The 13,047-nt window shown below is 31.5% G+C and overlaps 1 protein-coding gene across 5 annotated transcripts in view; it reads right to left on the reverse strand.

Annotated features, from left to right (window-relative positions):
* Positions 1-1,359: 1,359 nt before the first annotated feature.
* Positions 1,360-13,047, reverse strand: part of LOC117117407 — a 40,131-nt gene continuing 28,443 nt past the window's right edge. For 2 of the 5 annotated variants that reach the window (XM_033261723.1, XM_033261721.1), the window contains exons 5-8: positions 9,942-9,995; positions 8,786-8,818; positions 8,487-8,552; positions 1,360-2,997 (exon numbers count right to left, since the gene is read on the reverse strand). In XM_033261723.1, the coding sequence (XP_033117614.1) occupies positions 2,807-2,997; positions 8,487-8,552; positions 8,786-8,818; positions 9,942-9,995 (344 nt within the window). In that variant the 3' untranslated portion in view covers positions 1,360-2,806. Of the gene's footprint in view, positions 2,998-8,486; positions 8,553-8,785; positions 8,819-9,941; positions 9,996-13,047 lie in introns of those variants that run through there. The other 3 variants (XM_033261720.1, XM_033261718.1, XM_033261722.1) reach the window with 2 other exon arrangements.

Genomic DNA, 13,047 nt, shown 5'->3' on the forward strand with positions numbered 1-13,047 from the left:
GCTGGTTGGAAAAGGTGGTCTCCATGGCAATGTAGGTACCCCTTTCACTTTGCTTTTTTTATTTTAAATATTGGATTAACATGAAACAAAATGTTACACTGAACGCATATATAATACCGATATTAAGCTGCCGTGGTTAACGTTCTTTCTGTTTACCAGTAAATAGAAAAAATATTGACCATGGAGGATGACAGATCTTAACCAGACTGTGTCATGTTGTCTGTTACTATATTTATAAAAATGTTATTCAAATATGCCACTTAAATTAGAAATATATCAACACTCAGTACAGAATATAAATGTCGCTACAGTATAAGCAAGTTGGAAGGATAAATAACTGATTTTGATTGTGGATAGAAATTAAAAACCATTATCATTTTATTAACCTGTAAAATAAAATTTAATGACATCATTATTTTAATGTTGAGTAATTAATAAATTAAAGTAACTGATTTATTGATCCATTAATTAAAAAAATTTAATAATAAAAAAGAATAAATAAAATATTTTGATAATATTAACTATTAATCAATTCATTATTTGATAATTATGTCGTACAGTATTTGGTTTTCATATTTTTTGTTACCTTCTTTTTTAAGGTATTACGCATTAAACCTCCTATGTGTATTACACGAGAGGACGTTGATTTTGCCATCGCAGTATTTCAGAGGGCGCTAGAACACCACCAAAATGCATATTCTTAAAGATGGCCTTGCATTATAATTCATTCTTTTTTATGGTCTATTTTTTTCCTGGTTTCTAACATATTTTATCTTTTTTTTAGATAATAATATTTATAATAGATTCCATCCAAAACAAACTTGTGTGGTCTAGTCTATTAACAGTATAACACAAGAGTTAGTTATTGTTAAACATACCGCGTCTTCAAATTTGTTGGACTAATTTTGTATTTCAAGAGTGAAATAAAACGTTACATTTTAAGCATACAAGATACATGATTCGAGCATATCGGTAACAGTTGGGGATATTTCCTCAACAGAGGTGCACGCACGTTGAGTCTGTATTAGACCTATAGTAGTAATATAAAACTTGGAAAAAGTAGATGTCAAATTTTTCAAAATCATAACTCAGTATTGATAGGGGGCGTCCCAAAATCCTAAATGTGCAAGTCGGTTGTATGCTTTAAGGCACTGTATCCACGTTGTCATCGTTTTAATGACTGGTGTAATAATACGAAGTACTAAGAGTGTAGAGTACTTAATATAAATGCTGACCTTATATCATATTAATCACTCAGCCCAGAAATGTGCTATACAACCCTGTTCAGCCCTACCAACGTCAGTGGCCTAGGCTATGCTGAGCTTATCTAAATTCTTCATATTTTTTTATAAGTATCTTACCCACTATTTTCAGTGTTTAGGCAAGATTTTTGAGACCACTCCAAAAACCTAATTGTACCATAGGGAATCTTGAGCAAGTTTCTTGGTTATTGTTTTATTACAGTAGCGAAGATTTTCTTGAGTTTGGTTTATTTTGTATATTGCATTAACAAAATTATGTAGATTTTACATTGAACTGAATAACTAGTGGCTTAGAAGGAGGAAAATACGATACTGTTTTTAGGTATATTTTAGAATATTTAAACTTACTGAAGTGACCTCAGAACTATGTCTTCCAAGTATAGAATCAAAAAAGTTATACTGTATTGTATTTTTTAAACATATTTAGTGTTAGCCAACATCAATTATGCCATATTATCAATCGTATGAAATAGATTATTATATAATATAAATATTATTATTATTGGTACAATAATACATTTATTGATTGGAATATTTAATTGTATTGGAATTTTTAATTGACTTGTTGAAGTGCACAGTCTCGTCAAAATGCAAAATAAATGGCCAATCAAATCTTTTTTCCAGTTTTGTGGGATGTTCCACTTTTATTATATTCAATTTTATAAATCTTAAATATTTTTTTCAAATGTTCTCTCCTGTATTCTATACAAATAGTTAGACACTAAATAGGCTTAGTGTCTAAATATACCATGTAAATTTAAACCTCTTGTTATCAGTTTTTCTATACATCCTTAATATTCTTGTTTATACAATTTGTGACCCAAGCTCACAGAAGGGCTATAAACTCTCACCACACTGTATTGCGAAACAAGCCTTCATAGCCACAATAGGGCGTAGAACGGTCATAACTTTGCTTCCAGACACCCGATTGAGTTCATTTAACTGTCATTTTAAAGTAAATAAATAATATGTTCTATGCCATTATAACAAAAACTCATTTTGGCCCGAGGACGAGTTTACAGCCCTTTTGTGAGCTTGGGTCATATTTTTATCTCCTTACAAACACGAAAAACTTGTTAGTATCTTATATTTATGCAAACAAAATATTCCTAAATTGCAATTTTGGTTTTTTATTTCCTTTTCACTTATAAGCAAAAAAATTATACATACTGAAGTAAATTAATTTCCCCAAAATGTTTCTGCAATTTTAAAACGAATGTTATTTTTTATCTGTTACATTCATAATTCATACTGTACTTGATTTTGCCTAATTTTTCAAGAAACCAGTTTTGCATTGGAAGATGGGATGGTTTGATAATCAAAATTGCCAATTTCATTTTTCCAGTAGATTCCCAGACCCTCTCTTAAGCTTTGTCCATCATACAGTACGTGGGCATTATGTTGTCATATTTCACCAAATATTTGCATATCACATTAAAAATTTATACTGTTGACAGATTTATGCATTATTCATATTAGGCTGTATGAATAGGGCGCCCTCTGATTGGAATTTAGAGAAAAAGTCCACCACAGGCATCTTGCTTTCAAACACTGCTTTTTTGTTCCTGGTGACCATTCAGAGCAATTTCTTTGCTTTCACTTGTCATTTCGATATCTTGTATTCGTTGTACTTGCTTATATCCGAATATCTGTTGCCTTTTCCAAAACAGGACTGATAATATAAATAATATTAAAACCACTAGTAAAGTTGCTCTAGTTGAAATAGCCACAGTATCTATGAGGTAGACAGACAAATAAAGGTAAGTACTAATGAGATTGTAATACAGACTGTTAAAGAGATTATAATCTAAGCATTTCCTAATTAATTATAAGCTAAATTATTATTATTATTATTATTATTATTATTATTATTATTATTATTATTATTATTAGTATTATTATTATTGGTTGTGCAGGGAATATATGATTTTTATGTGGCTGGTTCTTTTTTCGTTTGAATTTTATTTGATTGTGTTTATTTGTATAAATATTTTAAAATACAATTACTGTACATCAAAATCGAATAAGAGAGACATTGTAACAGAATAAAGTATATTGTAATTTTTCATTATGGTTGGGTAGGGGTGTAGGTGGGGATTTGATTTTAATTGAAAGCTAATATTTTGCTAAAAATATAAAAAGCAATCATTTTTGAATTGTTTTTTTTTTTCAAATTTATTCGTTTAGTATAGAGTACCACAGTCATGTCGTCAACGCCAGGTGGCGCCCTCCGTTGCCAACCAGACGTTGGTTACTGTTAATTTTATTATTATTATTATTATTATTATTATTATTATTATTATTATTATTATTGGTTGTGCAAGGAATATATGATTTTTATGTGCCTGGTTCTTTTTTCGTTTGAATTTTATTTGATTGTGTTTATTTGTGTAAATATTTTAAAATACAATTAAGGGACATCAAAATCGAATAAGAGAGACATTGTAACAGAATAAAGTATATTGTAATTTTTCATTATGGTTGGGTAGGGGTGTAGGTGGGGATTTGATTTTAATTGAAAGCTAATATTTTGCTAAAACTATAAAAAGCAATCATTTTTGAATTGTTTTTTTTTTCAAATTTATTCGTTTAGTATAGAGTACCACAGTCATGTCGTCAACGCCAGGTGGCGCCCTCCGTTGCCAACCAGACGTTGGTTACTGTTAATTAGTCTGAAGGACTTCATAGGCTTTCTGGAATAGGCATTTTAAAATCTAATATTTTACCATAAAAATGTACTAAAAACACAAAAGTTCACATTATATTAGTTATCAAACACAATTAATCATCAATTAAAATTTACAAAGAAAACCTAAGATACAAAATCTTAATATTTACGTTAGAAATTGGGATCAATGGTTGTCAGTGGAGAAAATGGCGTCCGGTTGAACGCATTTTGCAACCATAGCAACGGAGTAGTATCACGTGGTATCATAACGTAACACTGTAGTACTCTATAGTTACTGTACATATTTTTACAAAGGGTATCATGAATGGATGTATTGGGGGCATTCCACAGTATTTTTTTGTTGCGGACATTACACTTAAGAGAATTTAAAATTCTATATCTAGTAAACTACTGAAGGGAAACATTTTATTTTTTGGTCAATTATTGCTTACAGACTGAAGTTTAAGTCTGTATTAAAAAAAATGAAAAAAAATATTATAGTGTGACTGTAAAATCGAATTATGTCCGTGTTGCGGACATTACAGTATTGCGACATGACTTTTGACAACATAAATATAAATCAAAATTCCTGTGCTGTTTCTTGAAATATCGAATATTCCTTCATATATTACATATTTAGATAGTTCTTCTTGCCTACCAAAAAAAAAAAAAAATATGTAATATTTCGTTGTATATAAGCGATTATTTGCGTTTGCGGACATTACATTTATAAATGTCCCGGACATTACAATTTTGTCTCACCTACAACAGAGCCATAAAAACAAGTGTAAATGAAAAAATAAAGTCAAAATATGCTTTCAAATACAGTAACCATTTATTTGTTTAATTGTTTAATAAGCTGTAGTCTTTACAGTAAGTTTTAAAAAGTATTGTAGTATAAAGTATCTAAAATTGGGTTACAGTTTTAAAAATGCATTATCATGAAGAATAATTAAAGCATAAATCGATTTTCTATATCCATTAGTTGCCAATTACTGTGACTGGGCACCAGATTTTGGTAGGTGTTTCTTTAGGCGAGACACTGCTTTTCCTTTGCTTTCATTAGAATATGACGACGATGCTACATTTGTTGCCACCATTTCCTTTTCAGACTCTTTCCGTTTCTTTGCACGATAAGCTTTCATATATAAACGATTTGCATTTTTCTTTTTTTGAATCTCAACATCGGACATCTGGGTTTTTTGCTTTTGTCTTTCTGCACGTTTTCTTCTTCTGTCATGCTCTTTGTATTCATTATAAGCTAGCTGGTTGGTTTGAATTCTTTCTCTGTGTGCTCTAGACCGTTCTGTACTGGTCTTGGGAGACATTTTTGTGTACATGCACCTCAAAGCATGTACACAATGTAACTAGTTCAGACATCTGAATTCATGATACACTGTCACCTAACTATTGAAAATAAACTATCTATTAATTAGTTTGTTCAAATGCAAATTTGGTTTTTGTTAGAATTGCGTATTTGTATAAATAGCCTTTTTGTTATACAGGTATTGGTGTTATTTTCCCCAGCAACTCCCAAAAATTAAAATCTTAGTTTGTACATTTGCAAATTAAGACACTAACAAATCTAAAGGCTTTGTAGCATCAAATTATTGTAAAAAAACTCCTAAAAATATACAAATGATGTGTAATAATCAAATATTTACTTTTTCACTTGCCAAAATTTAAACTGAAATATTGTTTTGATAGTAAAGTGTAATGTCCGGGACATAATGTAATATCCGGGACAAAATTTTAATATGAAAATTATCATATATATATATGTATATATATATATATATATATATATTTTTAGATTTTGGTACATTTAGTATATATTAAATTAAAAGAGGAATTGAAATTTGAATAATTTTTTTGCACTATAACTATATAAAAACTTGTAAAAAAATGTACTAAAAATGTCCCGGACTTACATTTATGATATAAGACATGAATTATGAAATTAATATATGAAGGAATTTATTAAATACCCATTACAAATTACAAAGAGTACATCTAATAAACATATCCAACTCAAAATTTTTATGAAAAATTTTTTTTACAAAAAAATACAAGCAATATTCAAATGTAATGTCCGCAACATAAAATTTGCATTTTCCATATTTAACGTAAAATATTTTCCAAAACATCAATAATTTTTTTTTTTTGGTTTCATATAATTCAATTTATCTATTTTCTGAAAATGTCAAACATCATATATAAAACGCAATTTGAAAATTTTCAATGCATGTCGCAATTACTGTGGAATGCCCCATTGATAGATTGAATGATCAATTGATTACAATCGATCAAATTATTTACTGATTTATTAATTTGATCGATGGAAAAATTTATCAATGTACTGAAATATTGATCGTTTTGTCAATAGATTGTTCGATTGATTAATTGATTGATTGATTGATTGATTGATCTGTATTGCCAATGATTAACTTTTGATCATGACTCAATATAGTACGTACTGGTACACTCTGTTTCAGTTTCATTTGTCGGTTTCATTTGGTGTAAGCTTTGCTCGGATGAGAAACCCAATGTTAATGACGTGGACAGGGGCGGATCCATAGATGTCCAAAAGGGGGAAACCGAAAGTGGGGCCAATCGAGATAATACTACCCTAGGTGATCCGGGGGCGTGCCCCCGTGAAATTTATGTGTAGGAGAGTAGGGGTTTGTGACAACAAGATAAGCACTCTAGAAGAATCGTATAACACGTAATGAGACTGTTGGGTTGATTCAAACATCATATCTAAAATTTATTACATTACTGTCTGAAAATTTTCTGTACCTTTTTCATGGTAACTTGCAGTAGGCAAGTAGTGTAGTGTAGGCAGTGTCTGCTTGATATCAGTAACTAGAATTAAGAGGAATTTTAATCATAGTTATTAATCAAAAGTAATTGATATTTTTATCTTTTTTTTTCTTTTGTTTTACCTTCCAAAAGGGGGGTTGGCCTGCCCCCTAAATCCGCCCCTGATGGAGAGTAGGGGTTTGTAACAACAAAATAAGCACTTTAGAAGAATCGTATAACAAGTAATGAGACTGTTGGGTTCATTCAAACATCATATCTTAAATTTATTACATTACTGTCTGTAAATTTTCTGTACCTTTTTCATTGTAACTTGCAGTAGACAAGTAGTGTAGTGTAGGTAGCATCTCCTTGATATTAGTGACTAGAATTAAACGAATTTTAAACACAATTATTTATCAAAAGTAATTGACATTTTTATTATTTTTATTTGTTATTCAACTGGTTAACATTTATCAAGCATATAGATTACAATTGTAAGTTTTATAATGATGATGATGATGATAATGATAACAAGATGCTGATTTTGATGAGATGATAATGAAAATAAGGGCAAACGAACAATGGCATTGAATATGATGATAATGATTTTACCTGTGTTATTAACTGGGGGAATTGGAGAGCCTGCTGTAGATGGTGGGCCGACACAACATGTTGCAAAATTAGAAAATAAGTATTTGAGATATATTATAGGTTCACCGACCTTGCATCAAGAAATATTCCATATAATTTGAGAATTGATTAGCATAATCAGGTACGTAATATCCCATTTTCGAAATAACGAATCTTGTGCGCATTGGTTTTTTTTAATTTTATTTTTTATTTTTTTTTATTTTTATTCACATCCAACAGCAAGTACACTTGCCACTTACAGGATGAGAATGATGCTTTATAAACTAAATCTGTTTATGAGGCTTAGAGAGTGGAGTTGGTTTTGGTCGTGAGAGAAAGTCCTGCTGTGACAGGAATTGAACGCAGGACCCTGGGATCAGAAGGCAAGCATCTTATAACCACTGATATATTCAACTCCACTCCAAGTTACGTGGGCTATGGACTTATTATTAATATATTATTTTTGTACGAATACAAGAATAGTAATAATACAAAGAACTCGTCTAGAATCGTCCTAATCCTGCATTATAATGGCCTGTCGCTATGCTTAGATGGAGCGATGCACCTTGCACAACATCGCAAATTTAGTTAAGGTTGTCTACGTAACAAACGCGCACGAGATTCGTAATTTAAGAAATGGGATCCAATATTAATGTTCCTGATTATGCTAAATCAGTTCTCAAATTATATAAAATCCGAAAACTTCTCCTAAGTAAGATTCTAATCGTATAAAAAGTAATGAGACTGTTGGGTTCATTCAAACATCATATCTTAAATTTATTACATTACTGTCTGTAAATTTTCTGTACCTTTTTCATGGTAACTTGCAGTAGGCAAGTAGTGTAGTGTAGGCAGTGTCTGCTTGATATCAGTAACTAGAATTAAGAGGAATTTTAAACATAGTTATTAATCAAAAGTAATTGATATTTTTATCTTTTTTTTTTTTTTAACCTTCCAAAAGGGGGGTTGGCCTGCCCCCTAAATCCGCCCCTGATGGAGAGTAGGGGTTTGTAACAACAAGATAAGCACTTTAGAAGAATCGTATAAAAAGTAATAAGACTGTTTGGTTCATTCAAACATCATATCTTAAATTTATTACATTACTGTCTGTAAATTTTCTGTACCTTTTTCATGGTAACTTGCAGTAGGCAAGTAGTGTAGTGTAGGTAGCATCTCCTTGATATCAGTGACTAGAATTAAACGAATTTTAAACACAATTATTTATCAAAAGTAATTGACACTTTTATTATTTTTATTTGTTATTCAACTGGTTAACATTTATCAAGCATATAGATTACAATTGTAAGTTTTATGATGATGATGATGATGATGATAATGATAACAAGATGCTGATTTTGATGAGATGATAAAGAAAATAAGGGCAAACGGACAATGGCATTGAATATGATGATAATGATTTTACCTGTGTTATTAACTGGGGGAATTGGAGAGCCTGCTGTAGATGGTGGGCCGACACAACATGTTGCAAAATTAGAAAATAAGTATTTGAGATATATTATAGGTTCACCGACATTGCATCAAGAAATATTCCATATAATTTGAGAATTGATTAGCATAATCAGGTACGTAATATCCCATTTTCGAAATAACGAATCTTGTGCGCATTGGTTTTTTTTTATTTTATTTTTTATTTTTTTTAATTTTTATTCACATCCAACAGCAAGTACACTTGCCACTTACAGGATGAGAATGATGCTTTATAAACTAAATCTGTTTATGAGGCTTAGAGAGTGGAGTTGGTTTTGGTCGTGAGAGAAAGTCCTGCTGTGACAGGAATTGAACGCAGGACCTTGGGGTCAGAAGGCAAGCATCTTATAACCACCACTCCAAGTCACGTGGGCTATGGACTTATTATTAATATATTATTTTTGTACGAATACAAGGATAATAATAATACAAAGAACTCGTCTAGAATCGTCCTAATCCTGGATTATAATGGCCTGTCGCTATGCTTAGATGGAGCGATGCACCTTGCACAACATCGCAAATTTAGTTAAGGTTGTCTACGTAACAAACGCGCGCAAGATTCGTAATTTAAGAAATGGGATCCAATATTAATGTTCCTGATTATGCTAAATCAGTTCTTAAATTATATAAAATCCGAAAACTTCTCCTAAGTAAGATTCTAAAATCAAGATTCTAAACAAATTGTCCACATACTGTAGGCTGGGTTTTGTTTGTCATCGATGTAACGTATAGATTATCAAGATTAGCTATGTGTTGTGAGGGGGGTGGTGGTTGATTTTTATGATAAGCATCCATTGGTGCTACCCTCATAAAAGAAAGTTGAATAGATAAGTAAATAATAAGGCGCCAAGTTGCCATCTTGACGGCAGATGCGAGTTGTGATTCGGCGAGTAGAGAGTTCAATTCCTACTCTGACCAGTATTGGACTTTTCCGCTAAGCCCCACCTATTTTGGTAATCCTGCGTATGTGTGAGACATTATTGCTAAGGTCCCACAAAACGACAGTGTAAAAATATTGACGATAATTGAACAATGTGTATGAATGTATACTGTATACGTAATTGATATAAAATATATAGTTGCTGACTTACCAGCTGTTAATGCTTCTGGAGATTTGATTCTGTCGAATATCGTTTGTGCTGTGCCTGTTAAAATATAATATAGGCACTTTCAAAACATGTTTTAATAATGAAAGTTGTTACAGACCTATGGTCATCGCTGCCACTGGGTTGCGTGTTTAAAATACAATTCAAGAATCTCATTAATGGTTAAAAGTGGCGCTGTTACGAAATAATAATAATAATAATAATAATGATAATAATAATAGTAATAATGTAATTATAATGACAATAATAGGCCTAATAATAACAATAATTGATGATAATAGTACGGCTTAGGGCCATATTTGGACTGAATGTAAACGTTCCGGACAAACGCACCATTTTTTTACATGTTCCTTATGGTCATAGCATTCAATTTTAGGTAGGAGCCACCTCATTTGAGGTCATTATGATGGTCATCTTGGATTTAAAAATGTCCATCTTATAAAACCTCTGTTTATCTATATCTCTGCTTCTAAACACATTGGAATTATAATTCTAACTTCTAAAAATATGGAATACTATCACCATTTATTACCAGGTCAAATTGTCACAAATAGGTCATTTAGGATCATTCAAGGTTATTTCCGGTCATATATTGTATATCTTTATTTTAAAATACAATTACTGTACATCAAAATCGAATAAGAGAGACATTGTAACAGAATAAAGTATATTGTAATTTTTCATTATGGTTGGGTAGGGGTGTAGGTGGGGATTTGATTTTAATTGAAAGCTAATATTTTGCTAAAAATATAAAAAGCAATCATTTTTGAATTGTTTTTTTTTTTCAAATTTATTCGTCTAGTATAGAGTACCACAGTCATGTCGTCAACACCAGGTGGCGCCCTCCGTTGCCAACCAGACGTTGGTTACTGTTAATTACGTCTGAAGGACTTCATAGGCTTTCTGGAATAGGCATTTTAAAATCTAATATTTTACCATAAAAATGTACTAAAAACACAAAAGCTCACATTATATTAGTTATCAAACACAATTAATCATCAATTAAAATTTACAAAGAAAAACTAAGATACAAAATCTTAATAATTACGTTAGAAATTGGGATCAATGGTTGTCAGTGGAGAAAATGGCATCCGGTTGAACGCATTTTGCAACCATAGCAACGAAGTAGTATCACGTGGTATCATAACGTAACACTGTAGTACTCTATAATTACTGTACTTATTTTTACAAAGGGTATCATGAATGGATGTATGATAGATTGAATGATCAATTGATTACAATCGATCAAATTATTTACTGATTTATTAATTTGATCGATGGAAAAATGTATAAATGTACTGAAATATTGATCGTTTTGTCAATAGATTGTTCGATTGATTAATAGATTGATTGATTGATCTGTATTGCCAATGATTAACTTTTGATCATGACTCAATAAAGTACGTACTGGTACACTCTGTTTCAGTTTCATTTGTCGGTTTCATTTGGTGTAAGCTTTGCTCGGATGAGAAACCCAATGTTAATGACGTGGACAGGGGCGGATCCATAGATGTCCAAAAGGGGGAACCGAAAGTGGGGCCAATCGAGATAATACTACCCTAGGTGATCCGGGGGCGTGCCCCCGTGAAATTTTTGTGTAGGAGAGTAGGGGTTTGTGACAACAAGATAAGCACTCTAGAAGAATCGTATAACACGTACGGTAATGAGCCTGTTGGGTTGATTCAAACATCATATCGAAAATTTATTACATTACTGTCTGTAAATTTTCTGTACCTTTATCATCATAACTTGCAGTAGGCAAGTAGTGTAGTGTAGGCAGTGTCTGCTTGATATCAGTAACTAGAATTAAGAGGAATTTTAAACATAGTTATTAATCAAAAATAATTGATATTTTTATCTTTTTTTTTCTTTTGTTTTACCTTCCAAAAGGGGGGTTGGCCTGCCCCCTATATCCGCCCCTGATGGAGAGTAGGGGTTTGTAACAACAAGATAAGCACTTTAGAAGAATCGTATAAAAAGTAATGAGACTGTTGGGTTCATTCAAACATCATATCTTAAATTTATTACATTACTGTCTGTAAATTTTCTGTACCTTTTTCATTGTAACTTGCAGTAGACAAGTAGTGTAGTGTAGGTAGCATCTCCTTGATATTAGTGACTAGAATTAAACGAATTTTAAACACAATTATTTATCAAAAGTAATTGACATTTTTATTATTTTTATTTGTTATTCAACTGGTTAACATTTATCAAGCATATAGATTACAATTGTAAGTTTTATTATGATGATGATAATGATAACAAGATGCTGATTTTGATGAGATGATAATGAAAATAAGGGCAAACGGACAATGGCATTGAATATGATGATAATGATTTTACCTGTGTTATTAACTGGGGGAATTGGAGAGCCTGCTGTAGATGGTGGGCCGACACAACATGTTGCAAAATTAGAAAATAAGTATTTGAGATATATTATAGGTTTACCGACCTTGCATCAAGAAATATTCCATATAATTTGAGAATTGATTAGCATAATCAGGTACGTAATATCCCATTTTCGAAATAACGAATCTTGTGCGCATTGGTTTTTTGTTTTTTTATTTTTTTTTAATTTTTTATTCACATCCAACAGCAAGTACACTTGCCACTCACAGGATGAGAATGATGCTTTATAAACTAAGTCTGTTTATGAGGGGATTTGATTTTAATTGAAAGCTAATATGCCACTCACAGGATGAGAATGATGCTTTATAAACTAAGTCTGTTTATGAGGCTTAGAGAGTGGAGTTGGTTTTGGTCGTGAGAGAAAGTCCTGCTGTGACAGGAATTGAACGCAGGACCCTGGGGTCAGAGGGCAAGCATCTTATAACCACTGATATATTCAACTCCACTCCAAGTCACGTGGGCTATGGACTTATTATTAATATATTATTTTTGTACGAATACAAGGATAGTAATAATACAAAGAACTCGTCTAGAATCGTCCTAATCCTGCATTATAATGGCCTGTCGCTATGCTTAGATGGAGCGATGCACCTTGCACAACATCGCAAATTTAGTTAAGGTTGTCTACGTAACAAACGCGCACGAGATTCGTAATTTAAGAAATGGGATCCAATATTAATGT

Source organism: Anneissia japonica, unplaced genomic scaffold, assembly GCF_011630105.1.
Source record: "Anneissia japonica isolate Jap-2015-1 unplaced genomic scaffold, ASM1163010v1 scaffold1509_len713820_cov188, whole genome shotgun sequence".
In the NCBI taxonomy this organism is placed as follows: domain Eukaryota; kingdom Metazoa; phylum Echinodermata; class Crinoidea; order Comatulida; family Comatulidae; genus Anneissia; species Anneissia japonica.